At 40.3% G+C, this 19,783-nt stretch overlaps 1 protein-coding gene across 1 annotated transcript in view; it reads left to right on the top strand.

Annotated features, from left to right (window-relative positions):
* Positions 1-3,994: 3,994 nt before the first annotated feature.
* LOC141791439 (protein FAM107B) overlaps positions 3,995-19,783 on the top strand; it is a 45,469-nt gene continuing 29,680 nt past the window's right edge. Inside the window, exon 1 of the mRNA XM_074671934.1 lies at positions 3,995-4,185. Coding sequence (XP_074528035.1) covers positions 4,162-4,185 — 24 coding nt within the window. The 5' untranslated portion in view covers positions 3,995-4,161. The remainder of the gene's footprint in view (positions 4,186-19,783) is intronic.

Here is a 19,783-nt window from a genome sequence, read left to right as displayed (position 1 = left end):
TACACTTCACTGATTTCACTTCACTGTTTTTTTTTTTGTTTTTTTTTTTAATTAGGAACTTAGTGATTTCAAGCAGAACAGAAATGGGTGTTTTCTAAAAGTTATGTCAAGTTTATTTTCCAGGTCCAATGCTTTTATTTTTAGAGAACAGGACAGTGGAGAGACCGCCAGGCCAAAGTGAAATCTAAGAAATGTCATGTTGCAGTGCAGTTTAAAGGCCACTTATGGGCTGGGATTTGCGCTGCTACAAACTGAACTTGAGTTATTTTACTGAATGTAAAGAGTATGATCTGAAATGGAATTCGATTTAATTTGAAATTTTATTTAATCTACCTGAAAATTCAACTCTCTACTTTCCTGAAATTCAAAAATATAAATTAGGTTTGTGACATTAATTTTGAACAAAAAGTTGATGTAATTGGACGAACATTAGAAGCTGATGTTAGGAGGATTTTAGTGAATCTTTGTTTATGACTCTTCCTCAAAGATGTAGAAGATGTCATGGTGGTGCCACCCAGAACTGAAACTGAGTTTGTTACTTAAACTACTGTGACATTCAAAAAAATCTGGTGAAATACGTGGTCAGCTGGTGAGACTGATAAATGTCACTTGGTGTTACTCACAAAAAAATCTAATATTGCACGAAACGTGATTATGATTATTTCATCAGTCTACTACACTGTTATAAATAAACTTATAATGGTTTTCAACCAACTGACCCAAGAACAGAGAGAAAACACTGATGTTTACAGCATTAACTCCTATGAAAGAGGATTAAAGCCACTGAAAAGAAGTCAGAATTCAGACTTTTTTTCCCAGAAAAATTGTACAAAAAATTAACTTTTCTAGGTACAGTACTGAAAGTGCAGTGCTTTGAAATTATATCTATCATACAGTCTATGGGCAACATACAGTGGAGTAGCTCCTCATCGCCATGTCGTATTGTACTTCCAACTCACGTAAAATATGATTTTTTTATTCTAATAAAAGTATCGATATTAAGAGTTGAAATATCGATATTTCATCACAGGTCAAAGTATTGTGATATACTGCCGTATCAATATTTTTCCACACTTCTAATTTCAAGGTCAATGAATTCAATTTTAGAACATTTAATTTACTGCAAGACAGTTCCCAGTTTGAATCCCAGTATGGGCCTTTCTGTGTGAAGTTTAGGGGCTCTAATTTCGTAGAACAGGCACAAGCGCAGGCCCACCTGCCCTGCCACTTTGCAAGTTTCCTGCAGTGCCAAGAGAGGCGCAGTCAAGGCGCAGAGGAACTCGTCCACGCCTCCCTCCGCGCAAATGGCAGAGAGGGAGGAGAAAAGCCATGAGTGGGTTTAACACAGCCGAGCGCTGTTTTCACCAATCAAATGAGCGTCTCTCCTCGCCTTTAAATGCCCTGCAGCCGAGGCGCAGCGTCTGATTGGTCTGAGTGATCCCCAGAACCACGGAAACAGTGTGCTGGAAAGAGCCGGCAGTGGAGACGGTAAGAGCCGCTGTCCCTGCAGCAGGAGAATGGACAGCGGGGCGCATCGGAGGACACGAAGCGCGTCACTATGTGGGCCAGCTCCCGGGACAGATGTAATCTGTTCCTTTGTCATTAATAGGAATACAAAATTAAGAGGCAGTTACACAGCTGGCTTATCCATTCAGAATACTTTTGATCCACCTGCACTCCTGGTTTGTCATCGCCAAATAGCAGAGCCTTTGGTGATATACTGTATACTCTCCCAGTGTCTCCACCTCATCCTCCTTACAATAATGTACTCCATCTTTTTAGATCATGTTAAAAATAAAGACTAAAACAGAGAAATACATTTATTTTGTCTCTTTTTTTCTTCGTCTTTTCTCTCCCTCTTTTCTTTGAATTAAATGAAATGAGAGAACCAGATATATACTCAGTATCAGATGTTAAGGCTGTTTATTGTTTAATTGTAAGATGTGCATCAAACTTCCAGCTGCTGTCAGGTTAACTTTCCATTATGACAAACGGCTTTAATCTGACATCAGATGTGACGGGCCGTCACACCCATCTCTGTGCAGACGGTCTACCACATTGTCAAATTGGCAGCGCACGGTGGTGCGCCGCACGAAATTAGCACTGCGCAGGCTGCGCCCCCTGCGCTGCGCCAAGAAATTAGAGCCCTACATGTTCTCCTGGTGCATGCTGGGTTCTCTTCAGGTACTCCGGCTTCCTCCCACAGTCCTTAAATGTGCTTATCAGGCTACATAATGATTCTAAATTCCCGCAGGTGTGAGTGTGACATGGAAGGTGGTCTATGTGTCAGCGTTGTGACTGACAGAGACCAGTTTAGGGTGTACCCTCCCTCCCAACTTATGATAGCTGGGACACCTGAGACCCCGGACAAGATTAGTGGTAGAAGATGAGTGAATGAAGAAATATTATATTGAATTTAAATCATTCTCAGTATGATTATTTCCATCAAGTTTACATCAGCCTATGGTCACTTTATGGAGGAAAAAAATGTTAAAACTGATTAATTGAATTTAAGTTTTTAAGAGTAAAAATGTAACATTGATAATGAAATTACATGTAAAAAAAAAAAAAAAAGACATACTTGTAGTCTTTGGGAGGGTTTTGTGTTTTTGGTATATTTTTTTTAAAGTTTTTTTTTTTATTATGAATTTTTAAGGGAAACATATAAGAGGATCAGCCAGCCTAAAATAAGTCTTGAAGAGCATCTTGTGACATAATACTTAGGTATGTTTTCCTTAAAATGCTGTATACTCAATACTAAGCTCATCAGTCGTGAGAATCATGATCCTGAATGGATTTAGCAACAAACTGAGTCTGATGTGAAGCAGGGCTACCTGTGCACTATTCTGCAACTGCAGTTTGTACAGTGGCTTTAAAGGACAGCTGCACAAATATCTAACTTAACACAAAAAAAACCCAATATATATTTCTTTAATGAATGAAAAAAAAATATTGCATGACAAATAATACCATGACATGCAAAAATATTTAATTTAACCAAAATATTTTTCAAAACAAGCAAATTTCTTTTATGACTCAATAAAATTATATAAAATTTCACCTTTGATTTCATGGGACACAAACATTTTTCTTTAAAATATTTCACAAAAATCAATAATAGGAGAAACAAAAATATTTTGGGGAAGAATTGTTCATTTTTAAGAAGTTTTTTTTTTTTTTTTACATTTTCGTTCTAAGTAGGAAAAATAGTTTAGTTATTTTTTGTGTACAGTGAAATGTTTTCATGGTGATTTATTATTTGCGCATTTTGCATTCAGGCCCACGGGATGTCATTTTACGCTGTAATAGCTTCACAGGGTAATTAATTTTGTCTGTGGTGAAATCTGGCTGCTCTCCATTTTATTATAGTTTAAACTTGGGCTTAGTGTCTTATTTTTGCATCCTTAAATAATAAATATAAAGGTATGTAAGATCAGTTAGAGGTTTGTTTATCTTTAAAGTACATATGTTAAGTGGAGGCAGAGAGTAAATAAATGCCAAACATTCAGGCGAGTGTGTGAACACGCTTCATTCCTCTCCTGCATCAGTCCGTGCCCCAGCTGAGCTCTCCGCCATCATAAGAAGTCTGGACACGCCCCCGTGAGAAGCTGGAAACAAACCTTAACACTTTGTAGAGCACTTATGAATTTAAGAACGAAGCCCAAACTGTGTTTTCAGGAGTTTTGTGGTCGGTTCAGGAGATGTTTGTTGAATATGATCCCTGATTTAGACCTCACGGCTGCTCCTCTCCCTGTCACCACCAATTAGATTAATCCAGTCCAAGCATCTTAACTCCTCACAGCCGAAGAGTGGAGAGTCAGGCTGTAACAGGTGGCTGGGACACCTCCTCCTCCTCCTCCTCCTCCTCCTCCTCCTCCCTTCCTTTCCTTTCCTTTCAAACTCGCACTGCTCCAGCTCTGCCCGGCTGCTCTTTTCTCCTGACTCGGTTCTGTTCTGGTTTGATGTTATGAAGCTGCCCGGCCTGCCTCACAGGTTGGCGGGCTAACAGACCCCGGTGAACGGGCTGTCAGGCTGCCAGGTGGTGGGGGAGGAAGAGGAGGGTGGGGGCCCAGGCTGCCGGGGCAGAGGAGAGGAAAGAAACAGAAAGACAGGAAGGCTGTGTGGACTGTGAACCTGCGGCTCAGCGGGGAACTGGGAATAATGGGAACCACTTATGGAAAGAAGGTCAGTGCCGGTCTGCTTTGTTTGTGGTCAGCGGTCTGAGGCGAGGTTATGGGCTGCTTCTGTTCACTGAAAACTTTACATCCAGAGATTTTTATTTTCATACGCAGAACAGATTCTTCTCATGTGTTCTTTGGGGACTGACACAGTCCCTGCTCTGATAATCTGAGGCTTACATCTGACTCTGGGGTTAGAGTTCATATGATTAGATGACTTATCAATAAGTCAGCAGGAGGCTGAGGAGGTGATCCAGCGCAGATTTAATGACACCTCCTCTAACCTGGATGTTTCCTTTGGACCTTTTTCTCTCCCTGTATCTGGGAAACTTTCTGAGTTGGTCAAACTCTGAGAGACTGTTTACTGTCTGCTGTTCCACTTTCACATGTGTGTGAAGTTATAAAACGTTTGAGAAACTTTTGAATCAAAGTGGTGAGTAAATACTTCTTTAAAGTTTCATTTGACTCCTGTGAGGATTTCATACAAACTGACCCATGCGACTGCTCAGACTACTGTGAGCTAAATGCTAACAACAGCATCCTAACAGGCTCATGATGACAACAACAACATGCTGTTGTTTTCTACGACATGCTCACCATCTTGGATTAGCAACTTAGCATGCTAACATGAGCTAATTAGCAGTACGGAACAAATAAAAGAAACATAGTTTCTTTTAACTCTGGATCTGGTTCTTTAGCCCTCGTGGTTCTTTAAGACTTAATTCATTAGTTTGGTGACATTTTGTTTCTATTATTAAAACTAAGATCAACTTTTAGATTTTTTTTCTTAATTAAAGGGACTACAAGGACTCTCTGTGGAATGTAGTGACACCTTTGGCCCAGAGTTGCATGTACACTGTCGTGATGACACGACTCCTAACAAGGTGTGTGTTTTGAAGCAAATAAATGGAGATCAGGTCTTTTCAACACTTTTTTTCTTTTTTAAAGACAACTATTTACTGGATACAATACAAGGTAAGGTATTCATCAACGGTTACATCGGGCAGTTATTTGAAGCATGACAACAAGCAAAGTCTTTAAGTTTATAGTTTATTTGCCGGCTATAATAAAGGCCACTGATAGTCCTGCCGTTAGCTCAATCAAGAAGAGCTAACATAACCTCACTCTTCATTTTATTGATAGACTCAAGTTTGAACGCCATCGTGTCTCTTCGTCCTGGCAGACTACCTGTGTTTGTTTATATCTGGCACGCCGCGCGCAGACTGATACACTAAGCGGCGAGCGTCTCGTAGCCAGCTGTGGCTCTGCAGCGGAGGTAGCGCCGTTTTACAACACAATGAGAACTAGAGTCTTATTTAGCGGTGTTTTTGTGTGAAAGTAACGCGCTGAAAATTCTCTAAATAAAGCGTGAATGCAGACAGATATCAGATTTTTTTGGTGGGAGTCCGTTTATTTGTGTTTTTGGTCAAGTAAAATATGGCCCCCTCTGAGTGCAGAGGAAACTGGCAGAGGAGCAGGGAGGGGGTGTTTGGTGCGAGCGCTCTGGGCTTCTGCTGCACAAAATCACTGCTGTAGGGGTAATTTCTGCTCTAAACCTTGTGATAGGACCCAACTTGTTCCATCCCGGAGCATCACTTTAAGCTGCGTCACATCCAATATGGCCCCTGCCAATGCTTCATAACTCTGCATCAGGAAGAGATGGGAGACTATGTCCATACTTTAAACAGTCCATAGTTTGAACCTGACTTCATGTAAAGTAAAAAAAAAAAAAGTAATAAGAAAAAACTGATGTAAAATATTTACAGAAAACGAGTGCACATAAAATTGGCATTTACTATTCAATCAAATTTAAAGAAGGGTGACATGGTTGCTCCCCAAAAGTGAAACCAAAGCGCACAGCTCCTCTTGGTTACTGGCTGTAGTCATGAACTCTACTTTCTCCATGTTAACAGATATGACATGGGCCAAAGAAGTGGAGACACAGCGTCTATTTTTATCATCAATTTATGATTTAATGTTTCACTCAGTGAGAACGTGTCACCTCACGCTGACCTCAGAGCGGTGCACTCTGACTGTCACACACACTGAATTCCCCCTGATTATCCTCAATTGTTATTGAGTGAGTGTGTGAATTTGATCCTTTATTTAACTGTGCGCAGATATTTCTCTGTCAGTGATCTAATCTCTTGTCACTGAGCTGGTAAGAGCTGTGTTTAATATGATCTGGGACTGACCCAAAGAGGTCGCATGGAGTTAAAGTATGATTCGCTGTTTGTCAATTCAGAGGCAGGAGTCAAGTACTTCAAGTTTTTCACGTAGTATCTTGAGTCCTGCAAGAATGAAACTTGCAGAATTCATATGTTGCTGCTTTATGTTTCCTTACAAAGTTTAAAACGGTACAGTCCGATTAAAACGTCTGAGTGTGAGCCCTGTGGATTGTTGACTGTGTGTCTCTCAGCTGATGATGTGTTTGCAGACTTTGAGCTTTCACATAAATAAACCAGACTTTCCCCTCACAGCTGCGGATAGAAATACCTGAATCAAAAATAGACTCCTGAGTTAATCTGAACGAGACATTACAGCTACATGACCCGCTCTGATACCTCTGTCCTTCCCCTGCTGTCAGCTGTTACTCGCCATGGCAACCGCACGCCCAAACACGCCCACAGCAACAGGTGTGCTGCGCCCCACAGCTCAAATATTTGTCACCTTTCTCTGGTTAACCAGAAACTGTGAGTGTGTTTGAGGAATCACATTCCTCTGGGCTCAGCTCTGATTCCATCTGCGATGAAGAAAAGAAACACACACATCACAACCACGGGTGTGTTTGATCGAGATCTAGACTTTAGTACGAGTATCTGATTCTTCTCCACACTGAAGTCCTCCTCAGAGATGTTTACAGTAGCTTTATAGAAGTTCATCGTGTCTACTTGTGCATAATATTTTTACATATGCAGTTTACATTTCCTACATTTCCAAATAAACAGTTTACCATTTTAGTTCTGATGAGAACTAGAGCGTTATTTAGCGGTGTTTTTGTGTGAGAGTAACGCGCTGAAAATTCTCTAAATAAAGCGTGAATGCAGACCGATATAAGATTTTTTTGGTGGGAGTCCGTTTATTTGTGTTTTTGGTCAAGTAAAATATGGCCCCGTCTGAGTGCAGAGGAAACCGGCAGAGGAGCAGGGAGGGGGTGTTTGATGCGAGCGCTCTGGGCTTCTGCTTGTGATAGGACCCAACTTGTTCCATCCCAGAGTATCACTTTAAAGCTTCGTTTTTCTAACAGCTACTAACAGGGCGCCCATCAGTCACGTGAGCTGAGCTGTGTCTCTGACTGGACAAACTTGTGATCATAATAACTTCTAAACTGCTGAGTTAGAAAAAATGTACCCCCATACAGTGTGTGCCAATAGCAAAGTTGGCGTATCAGTCCCAAGCTGTTTTTTGAACCAGGCTGTAAATATTTCATTAAATGCAAAAAGTCTGTTTTTTGGCTCGGTGTGTACATGGTTTCTGCTCTTTCTGCAGCCAGTCTCAAGTGAGTTCTCAATGAACACAAAATTAAAGCACTTCCTTATAGGCTTCATTTACTAAACCAAATTTTTCCTATCATTCAGACTGAGTCATTACAAGTAGGGCCGCAACTATCGAATATTTTAGTACTCGAGTACTCGGATAAAACGCATTTTGGCGTACTTAAACAGCAATTATTTTTCAAAAGGAAATTTGTTTCAAGCAAGTGTAAAATCAAGTCACTTTGGGTGATACATTTTTAATTCTGACTACATATGTGACATTTTAACTAGGAATGAGACATTCTTGAAAGATTTTGAGTCTTTGCAGTGTTCAGACTAAAATGATTATCCCTGCTGTATTGTAGCACATATAGCATATATTACTACTTGACATTTGTACCCTTCTACCCCTGACACCTGCCCAGTTAGCTCTATTATGTTTTTGTTTTTTAATCTTCTTCACTCTTCAGTGCTGTGTTTTGTAGATCATCTACAACACTAAATCAGTAATAAACTAATTTGCGTAACAAGTCATTTGTGTGTAACGGTTGTGGACACTGTGAGGGACAGAAGCGTATAATATCACAACAGTGTTTCCCCTGGGTTAACAGTTTGGGGGGGCGGCCACGTTGTCGGCAGCAGGGGGGTGGGGGGTGCGAGCGCAGAAGAACGAGTGTGGCATCTTCACGGAGAAAGCGTTGGGAGATGTTTCTTGTGGTGGTGTGGTTTATTTGTCCTTTATAGGGAATGAGCTTGTCTGTGTTCGCGTGTCTGTGAACGCGTTGTAGCAGAACTTCGCCGTGCGCTAAAGATCACGCGCTCTTTCGCGCGCTGTGAAGTTCCGCGAGGAGAAATATGAACCCAACGATGTAGAAACGACATCCCGTCATGAAAATTAGGTTAGTAACATAAGGTTATTTTATCTGTTAGATTAAAAATCAAGGTATGGACCTGATTTATGAGAGGGAACTCTAAATCACTTCTGCTGTGATCTGAAGCTGTATGGAAAATAAAATTAACTCGACTTTCAGGGGGGCGGAAAGTAGGGGAAACACTGCACAGTGTTAATGTGTTTAGAGCTACAAATGAACTTTGTTTGGTTGACTCTTTTTGAGATGTTAAAATATCGACCCTCCTCCACTATTCATTCATACGCAGACTCCTGCTCAGTCACACTGGCTATCCAAGCCGTGCCATACTCTACCCGCCTGAACAATGAGGCGCAGAGAACACTGCTACAACTTCAGTGACTTTTAGGCTCATATAAAGTGGTTTAGGTGCGACACAGCCCTCTGACACCCCCGCTATTGTTTAAAATGACTGTTGAGAGAAGCGGTCGCAGCGACCGTATGTCATTGATCATATGGAGTATCCGCGTTTGTGCGCGTGTATGAAGTGGACCGCGCTGAAGCCCACCTCTCCTAAGGTGCCAAAGAGAAGTGAGTCACACTGGTGAAACAAAATGGACTTTGAAGAGTGCATGAAAACGGTTCAGATAGCCAGTGTGACCGTGACGAGAGACTGCAGCGAGACAGACGTCCGTCTTTGATGAGTGAGTGATTTTGGGTAGGGGAGGGGATCAGCACGCGCGGCTCGTTGACAAGCAGCTGATGCAGATCAATATATGCTTTCATATCAGTCTCCAAACTCCAGAAAAGAAGCTAGATTTGTTGTCAGTCACTATTTTTAAAAAGAGGTAACTTGAGGGGTATGAAAACTCTCCAAATATAGCATCAGCTTTATTTGAAATACCACTCTTTGATCTTTTTAAAAAAATTAACGAATCTTCGAGGCGGAGAAAATCCCTCAAGCATTTTTTGTACTCGAGTTCCTCGAGTTATTCGAGGTATTGTTTCAGCTCTAATTACAAGTTAGGTCAAGTTGAGTTGGTTTGTGCCGGGTTGGGATGTCAAGTTCACAGAATCAGAAGTAGTCGAGTCAGTCTGGTGAATCTGGGTGCCCTAGGTTCAGTTACTCAGGTCATGTGAGGTCAAATCACATCAAGTCTTTGTTTGGTCAAGCCTTGTCATGTAACGTCAAATTGGAACACCCCAAGTTATGTCAGGTACAGTGGCATCAAGTCTAGGCCAATTTGAGTCAAATGATGGGATGGTTAAAATCAGATCAATTAGAATCAAGTTTGATAAAGTTGGGTCAAGTCTAGTTAGCTTAAGTCAAGTTAAGAGACAGATCAAGTCTAGTTCCAGTGAAGAATCTTTTCAAGCTCAATAAAGTTGCAGTGAATTTGAGGTTAGTAAAGTGAGAGTCAAGTTACATCAAGTTAAGAGAAGTCAGGTTCATGTTGAAGCCGGTCAAGTCAGATCAAGCCAAGTCACAAAAGTTAGTTCAAATGAAGTGGGCAACAAAAGTTTTTTAAGACCAAGCTAAGGCACGGCTGGTCAAGTCAGGTAACATGAAAGAATCGTCACTTCACGAGCGACAAAGAACAACACATAACCCTACCATGTCCCCAGTTGACTTTGTCAAGATCACTTTTTTTTTGTTTAGGAAATGGCATCATGTTGTTTCCCTCTGAGTCACTGTGTCCTGTTTATTTTCTTTGTTGGATTTAACAGCGGGGTACACTGTGTCCTGCTGCTGTGCCATCAGGCTATTATGGAGCTGGCGCAGCTATTGGCATCCAGCTTTCACGCTGTCTACCAAGAAAGGCACGGTTTTCTATGGAAACACAGGATCAGGCTTTACTGACCCAACCCGTACCAAACCGTACTGATCCATACCGGACCATGGAAGCAGGGCTTTAGAGTCAAGTTAATTCAGGACAAGTGTCAATTCAGAGTCAAGCCTCAGTGGTTGAGTTGACCGTCTCTCAATCAGAAAGTCAGGGGTACAGTCCCAGGTCCTGCTGTCCACATGCTAAAGAGTCCTTGGGCAGTACGCAGTCATCAGTGTGTGAATGAGGTGTGAACGGGTGAATGTGACTTTGGGTGGTTACACAAGTGAAAGCAGGATATGAGCATAGCCTGTTTACTGTGTCCCTTTAATTCAAGACAGTTTAAGTCGCGTTAGTCATGTTTAGTCCACTTGGTTTGATTCAAGGGCATGTTGATTTTTAACTCTGTATGTTATTATTATTATTATTATTATTATTACTATTATTATTATTATTATTATTATTATTATTATTAATTTTACTTTATTCAATTTATGTATGTATTTATTTATTTGAGATTTTGAGATGCGCGATGTCTTTTACACAGAAGTCTGCCCAAGACAACTGCATAATAAGTTTCACATGGAAAGCAGAAAAAAATAATATACAATAACAAGGAAACATCAAATCAATCGACTGTCAATAAACTGTTGACTGTTGTTGACTCTGATTTTACATTAAAACATCAGACCTTATTTCCTGCTTTCTGTATTAATCCAGTTGTTGGCAGAATCTTTTATAAGTTTAGTTCACAACACAGCTTCAAAAACCCAAAAGATGTAACACAGACAGGTGTAAAAATGTAAAAATCTTGTCTACATGTCATCACAGGACAGTTCAATAGCTTTGGAAATAACTGATAAATGTTGTGTTCATATAGAAAGAGTGATCTATTGGCAACTGTGTTTAATGTGACTTCTTTCATTGGTAGTTCCTGAGAAATACATAACTTGGGTTTGGAACATTTGGTTCATAAACACTTTCAAGGTCTAAAAATGTTTTCATTTTAACTTTACTTTAAATCTCACACATCTTTCCTCAGCTTGTCTCTACCTGTACTGTAAATAAATAAATAAATCTTGTATTAGCTGTGGTGACGGTTGTGAGTACAGCATCATGTTGTGATTCTGGAGTCCTCAGCTCGAGTCACTCTGTTTGAGCGTTACGTCGACTAATCAGAGCTCCTCTATGAACAGTTCGTGAACTCATGTGTGAGTAACTGGATCAGCACTGACAGAAAATAGCAGCCAAGTATTCTCAGCTGCGGTTACGTAACGCTGCTCATTAACGAGCAGAGGAAGAGGAAGAACACGTGACTGTGCATATAGGGTCCTGTGTAGCGACTGATCCGGGATCAGCCCACTGACAGCCTTAAACACTCACATCATGTGAAGTTTGTGTGTTTATGTGTTTGTGGTGTTGATGCGGATCATCAGTGGGTTAAAACCAGCTTGGACCACAGAGTAGGATTAGGACGAGCAGAGGAAATCCTGCTGCTAAAAATACAGAAACAACAGAGAGAGAGCGTGTGTGTGTGTGTGTATGTGTGCAGGCGTGTGTGTGTAGTTAAGTCTTTCTGCTCTCAAACGTTCACTAAGAAAGCAGCAGCTGATTTCACATTAAACCTCCGGAGGTAAAAGAGCTGGCTGGTTTTTGATGTCACTCAGAGGTGTGATCGGCTTAACTCCAGTCATCAGCAGCTTTAAAGGCTAATTAAAGTGTTTTTTTAAGACACAGCTTTGATTCATATTTTAGGGTCAACTGGCGTCTGTGTCCAATTTACTGCAAAAACACAAATTATATCTTAGCAGTTTTGTTTAATCCCTCGTCAAAATATTTCTTTTAGAAGTTGTTTTACTTTAAAGCAACAAAAAGTTATGAGGCAGACCATCAGCTTCTATGGTAAAGGAGCTGTCAGGAGTTTGAAAGTGATCTCGAAAAAGTCTCACTTCTAGATAAACACCTGATTAAAATCATTGCTTTAAAATTAGATTTTCAGCAGCAATATTTCAGTTTACAGGTTGTTTTAAATTGCTACTTTGTAGCTTCCAAATCGGCACGCCTAAGTCGCTATGACAACACCACACTGGTTGACGAAGTTTAGTAGTGAGAAGAGAGATCTGTGTTTTTCTTTGCTGAAAATGATTTCTGTGATTAATTTTGTAGTGATGGTGGACACTGGAGCCTAACTGTCAGACAGAAAAAAGGACAGAAGAGCAGAAGAAAGATAAACAGGAGAGAGATAGAGCACGAGCTACAGGCTAACACAGGAGCTAATCTGTTTGTGCTGATGTTTATTCCAACCCACAGTCAGCAGTTATTCTGCAGTGGTCTGTTCAAACTTGAGAGTCTATCAATAAAATGAAGAGTGAGGTTATGTTAGCTCTGATTGGTAGATGACTGGCAGGACATGAACAGGATTCACTGATGTTACACATTACAGACACGTCTTAAAGCACTGCCAGCTGTGTTAAATATAAACAGCTACTAAACTACAAACTGACAGTGTTAACTTATTGTCACGTTACCTTACAGATACACTGGCGCACTAGGCTGCCGATAGCACTACATATAGCCGGCTGCTACAACATTTGCTTGATGTCACTTTACTGATAAATACTTTACCTCAGCATGCTGTATCCAGTAAAACGTTGACTTGAACAAAAAAAAATATTTTGATACGATCTCCATTTAATAACAAAACAAACACACGACTCGCTAAAAGCAATTTACGACAGTGTGCAGAGACTCTGGGCCCGAAGGTGGCGAGGCAGTCCAATCAAAACAGATCCTCCTCATAGCATTTTTATAGTGGTAAAATTTGTTCTTTTGAGACGTCTCACTCTGAAGGAATCTTTTACGAATGCCAGACACTCAGAAAAACAATCTGAGTCTGTCAGCAACATGAACTAGAACTTCAGGTTGTTGTAATTTGTCAGATAAAGTGTTTTCAACTCATCCCCCTGAAAAATATCTGAGCTACTTGGTCAGACCGAAGAGCAGCATCCTGTTCAGAAAAATGAAGCCTGCACAGAAGTACTGAAATTTGTTGTTCATTTAGAGTCCGCATGAGGCTGGATGCAGAAAGACCAGAAACTACGTACAAACCAATCCAAAAAAAACTGACTTTTACAGCATTAAAAAACGGCTTCTGGATGGATCTGAAATACTCATTTCAGCACACGCTGTAGGGAGGGTAAATTGTTTTCTAATTTGGCGGTTAAGAGGATATTAAGATTGTCTGATTACTCACGCATTGAGTTTGTTTTAAAGACATTTTCCAGGACTTCTGTGCACGTGTGTTCGTATATAGACTAAGACTTTGTTGATGCCTGCCTCACAGCTACAGGGGAAAGTAACTCTGCTGCAGCATATCAGAAACTTTTTGAAAGCCTGGTAGATCACAAAAAGTGAGAAAAGGAGGTGAGAGGTAAAATAAGTGCTGAATCACTTCTGAAAGTTGGTTTAAAGTGAGACAAATTTCCAGGTGACGTTTTACATTGAGTTTTCTTTTTCTTCTGAAGCTAGAGGAGAAAAATGTTTCTCTGCTTTTAATGACATCTATACTTTCATGTTGCTTCTGAGCTGTTAACACTCATTAACAAGGCGGAGCAAAGATATACTCAAGTGTCACAAATACTCTCCTCTGTTAAACTAAAGAAAAGCTTTGGAAGGATAAACATGAAATGATAAAAAAAATCAAACTTTCACACATAACGATTGATGTCCCAGACTTCAGGAAACAACTGGATCTTTAAGCATGAACTAAAACTTAACAAACCAGCACCTCAGAGAAAGCATGATGGGAAATAAGGCACGGTTGCTAAATTACTTTGTCGATATGCTTTGAATTTGTTTTCCCTGCTGAAGGTTGTGTAGAAACGTTTCACACTCTGCTCAGTTTCCATGTTCCTGTTCTTGAGGCCTGTGAGGAGTCAGAGCTGTAATGACACTTTCTGACCAGCGGGGGTCAGACTGTCCTCAGGTCAGTTCTGGTTCTGCAGTCTGTAATGGTTCAGGCTGAGATCTCAGACTGGCTCATGTTCCCTTGAAGCTGAGAGAACTGACCCGGTCTCTGCTGTGATACCAAAGGCTATCCAACTCTAAAACATGAGTTTTACTTTTAGATCAGTTCATTCAGATCATTTAATCTCACATACCAAGTCTTTCACGTTTGGATTTCCTGTTTGGTTTACTCTCAATCAAATTCCACCTTTGAGTTCTGCTTTTCTGTGAATTTACCAAAGTTTAACTCTTTATTTAAAGCTCCTCTCAGCAGTTTAAAGAGTGATACATCTCCTCTTTCGTCTGTGAAAAGTTATATCAACTGTTTTCCTATAATCTTTACTTTTTCCTCTTGTTACCTTGAAATAGCTCTTTATCTTACAAACTTATTTTTCAACAGAAATTAATCTTTTCCAGTTGTTTTCTGATTATCTCTGTGACTTTAAGTTTTGTCAGGACAATGATGCTGGATTTCCTTTATGTCAAGTTAGTGTCATTCTTATCTTTGAGATATCAGCTTATTTATCTCCTTATCTCAGGACAAAGACACACATTTTCACATTTACATAAGTTCTGTCTTTATCTTTCAAAAGATCTTAACTTATCAACTTGAGATAACCTCGCTGTTTTTCAGAACAACAAGAAAATTTCATTTTTCAGAGGATCTCCACTTATATATGTCATGATCTTAAAATGACAACACTGCTTTTACCGTAATGACATGGTAGATTTTAGGTCACTGATTTAATTTTTTTTCCTCAAAAACTAATCCAAGTTCAAATTCAAAAATAATTTATTGGTACAGAGTTTTTGAAAACATGCTGCCAAAGCTAATGTTTAAATAAAAGGATCAAGAAAACATATCAACAATCAAACACATTTTAATAAGAACAAAAAAACCCATCAAAAATTAGTTTCAGTTTTGTTTTGAGTTTTTTTCATCCGAACCTTAACATAAACCATTTGATCATCACCAGATACAGTACTGGTTCATTTATTTAACACTGTTTTATACATTTATTTCTACAGAACAGAGATCTTGTTTTCTCTGTTATCTTCACCTCTGAGTCTCTCTGTCTCAGTAAGTGTTTTAGCGTGAAAGGAGCTGTCAGAACTATCTGGAAAAGCTTTTCCAGTATAAAGACTCTGCTTCCCATGAGCACCTGCACCTACAGTCTTGAGGACGCGACTCTGAACAAGGAGTATGTTTGTTTGGGAGCAAATGGATGAAGAGCAGATCTTCTTTTTAACACTACTTTTCTTTGTTCAAGACAGCTTTTCCCAGGGTGCAAAGCGACAAGGTTTTCTTCATTTATGGTTATAAAGAGCTTTTGTTTGAAACATGACAGCTAGCGAACTCTCTAAAATCAGTCCATAGCATAGTTCAGAAGCGGGCTGTGTTTAAAGCTTCTCACAGCCTGTCGGTCAAAGACGTGTAACGTTGGTGAATCCTGGTTATGTCCTGCCAGTCATCAACCAATCAGAGCTAACGTAACCTCACTCTTCATTTTATTGATAGACTCTCAAGTTTGAACAGACCACTGCAGAATAACTGCTGACTGTGGGTTGGAATCAACATTAGCACAAACAGATTAGCTCCTGTGTTAGCCTTTAGCTCGTGCTCTATCTCTCTCCTGTTTATCTTTCTCCTGCTCTTCTGTCTTTTTTCTGTCTGACTGTTAGGCTCTAGTGTCCACCATCACTACAAAATTAATCACAGAAATCATTTTCAGCAGAGAAAAACACAGATCTCTCTTCTCACTACTTTACTTCTTCAGGTGGCACGGTGTTGTCATGGGGACTTCTACATGTCGTAATCAGTCTAGTCCTGCTCGACCAGATCAGGAAGCTGATAAACAGCATTTAGAAATAACCTATATTGGCACTGATAATTTTAAAGCGTGAATTAAAATCAGGCATTTATCTAGAATTAAGTCATTTTGAGTTCACTGAGAAACTCCTCACAGAGACTTTAACAAGTTTTTATATTATTACTTTTTAGTTGTTTTATCAATATGTTCCAGTTCCAGTATTAAATAAGACGTCATCGTCGAGTCTGTTGCAAATGGAGTCAGTCTCTGTTAGCAAAAACAAACAGCTGGCTAATATCAATGATGCATTCAGAGATCAGCGTGTTACATTTGATTTGAGACACAACTGTCAGTAGAGACGCCATCTTTAAATGATCCAGGGAATGTTTACTTTTTTTGCCTTTTTTCTTGCTTAGTTGTGGATCCATTCCCATTTCACTGGACTGATTTTGATAAAGTCCAGCCAACCCCACGTCAATGTAACGCCGTTGTATTTTATAAATGAAAACAGAATTCTTCATGAAGACACAACGGGCTCTGATGGTTGGGTGTACGAAAACTGGACAGAGGGGACTGCCTTGAAATCCGTGTCACTTTGTTTTTGTTTTCAAATTGTGCCAACACATATAAGGGTGTTTTCACACCTGATAGTGCGCACCCTGGTGCGGCTTGGAATGTCATATTGATACATTGTTGCCATTTTGCAGTTAGTGTCAAACTCGCAGAGTTCGCCTGACAGTTGCATCGCACCAGAGTGCGGCTGCTTTCACACCACAGCTGGTGCGCACCAGGGTGCGGCCAGAGCCGAACCGAGATCACCTCCTCTGGCTGCACCAGTTTGGTGCGCACCAGAGTCCGATTTTGGTTTCACACCAACCCAAACGGGACCAAATATAGGTCGATCTAAATTTGGGTCGACCTAACACTGTAGGTGTATAAAACACCCTAAGATTACCTGAAGTTGTTTTCTGAAGACCTCAGTTTTTGTCCATTTCTGACTTGTTGGGCGGGGGGTTGTTGTCTTTTGAAAGTTGACATAATTTTAGCATTATAGAGCTAAAAAAAAAAGGTTTGTTTTTTTTCCCCATCATAAGTGTTTCAATTTTTTCTCTATTGTCACTCATCTGTTTCCAAATCAGAGAATAACAAAGCTTATACAAAGTTCTTACTATCCAGAGATTTCAACTCAATTTTCTTTATGTTTATAAGCCCTGGTTTTTCCAGATTAAGTTTGTTTCAGGTGGTTTTCAGGATTTTGACTAGAATATCTTGTCATCTTGAGATCAAAGAACTTATTCTCTCTGACAGAAAGATTATAATTCAATACCAGCCTTTTTTCAAGGTATCGGTACAACTGAAGGCTGCCGATACCAGCAGTCGATACTCAAGGTAAACAAATCTTACATTAAGTAAGTCCTCCTCGCCAGTAGTTGGTGCTACACTGCCGGGATTTTCACACCAAAACAAATATGCGCCAGGTCCTGTTCAGACAACATGAATGAACCAGGGAGAGTGAACAGTTAAACTGTTTTATTTTACATTTTATTTCATTTTTAAAAGAATCACTAAAACTTTGAAAGTTTTATTCTGCACTTTTGTTAATTCGATAACAAATGGTAAACTCAGAGAGACTTGTTTGTGTTTCAGTTTGGAATCAATGTCAAGAGTATCTGTGCTGTCTCTGTTCAAAATGATCTGTCACTGAACTTAAACTGTTTGTATCAAAAGTACTAGTGGCATCAGTACTCAGGATCAGTTGCCACGTTTACATGAGGAGTTTTTCGTCTTTCTGAATGACTTTTCTGAAAACACTAGTATACATGGAAAGGAATATTCCAATCTCTGGTCTACATGCGCCGCTGTAATCAAACAGAATAGTCAATGGGGCCTGTGCAGAAAAACGTGAACATCACGAGATTTATCAAAGCTGGAGGACGACAGTTTGTTTATCACGGTGTTGCAATACTCCGTATTGTGAGTTTGTCGTCAGTCCAGTCTTGATATTATGTTCATTTCTTTCAAAGTTTGGATCAAAATCAAACTTTCCGCAGCAGTCCAGTGCTGACGGCTCGCCGCCATTTTGAGGAATGTCTCCTGTTGCGTCTTACGTCAGATCTGAGCATGCGCTGAAAGAACGCAACCTGACAACTTTCCGTTTGAGTGGATACATGATACCTCAATCGGTTTGGGGAAAGGAATATTCCACCCCTGTGAAACCGGTTAAATGTCCATTCAGAGTGGCACTTTTCTTTCAGAATGAGGTGTTTACAAAGGTTAAATTCTTTCCGTTTGAGCAAATAAACCGAACGCAAGCGGAATATTTGGGTCCATGTATATGTGGCTGGTGAGTACCGAAGAGGGAGTACTCATACTGGTATCAATCTAAAAAAAAAAGTGGAATCGAGCATCCCTAATAACAACACTGGATCCTCTATGATTAATGGATAGTTTCAGGGTTTTTTGACATCTTGACTTGTTTATGTATCCATAGAGAGACAAAGACGGCTTTCACATCATTACAGATCAAATAAAGTCATTATCTGGGGATAGTAGAGCCTAATCATGTGATGATGGGATACTTCCTTTGCATCCATCATAACAGATTGATACACTGGTCACCGTGATCGCTGCTGACGCTAAGAAGAGAGGTTATTTCTTATTCCCGTGTTTGAAACTCTGGGTTCAGTTCGTCTGATGTCACAGGGGTTCAGCTGTTACCAGGTGAAAACCTCATTATCTCAAGATGACGAGATAAATAAGAGGAGGTCTCAGGAAAACAACCAGACGAGACTCTCCAGACCTTCATCTGGGAAAAGTGAGTAAACAAAAAGTATGTAAGCGCGTCAGCTTCAGTTTTACTTAAAGAAAGGATCTTTCTTTGTCTGACATTTTTTTTCACACATTTGGCATCAGTCAGAAAAGCTAAATTTAAGTATTGTTGGGATGTTTTTAACAGCTCAGTGATGAGGCCAAGACCAGAAAAATATCATTAAACCTCTCCTGAGATCAGCCTCCATCCAGCAGTAAACAGCATTCATGTCACCTCCAGAAACCCCCTCCCTGATCCTTCAGGGCTGTTTGGGGGGGTCTGGGAGACAGTAAGGGCCTTGTCACCATGCTGAAGCCTGATGAAGTCTCTCCTAGCAACCAACACAAAGTCCATTCAGTCAGAGAGGAGGCTTTCCAGCTGACCTGGAGCCTGAAAGGAGACGAGCGGCTGAGAAACACCCGGAGGGGGGTGGAGGGAGGATAAGAGGAGGAGGAGGAAGACGGCAGGGGGAAGAGAGGGACAGTTTGGATCAGAGGATGAAAACACTTGAAGTAGAAGTTGTTAAAGGAACAGCTGACGTGAGCTGTGTTTGGAAGGTTTCATGATGCATTTGGTCATAATGTGTGAGTGTAACTGTTCGCTGTCTCACCTCCAACCAGGGAGGCAGTTTTCACTACTGAACCAAACTGATAAGTATGGATTTATAAAAAGAAAGATGACGTAAGTCTTCCCAAAAACTGAAGCCAAATCATTTGGATCCAGTTCCACTGACTGTCTGTAGTGAAAGCCAGAAAGTCTGTTTACAGATTTGTTGACCAATGAGGCTCCTGCAGCGCTGCGTGCACCCTATTATCAGACTGGAGGAGGAA

This window comes from Halichoeres trimaculatus, unplaced genomic scaffold, assembly GCF_033239565.1.
Source record: "Halichoeres trimaculatus isolate MK-OKI-2021-1 unplaced genomic scaffold, fHalTri1.1 fHalTri1_scaffold_1, whole genome shotgun sequence".
NCBI classification, from domain to species: domain Eukaryota; kingdom Metazoa; phylum Chordata; class Actinopteri; order Labriformes; family Labridae; genus Halichoeres; species Halichoeres trimaculatus.
This window is presented reverse-complemented; position numbering and strand designations above follow the sequence as displayed.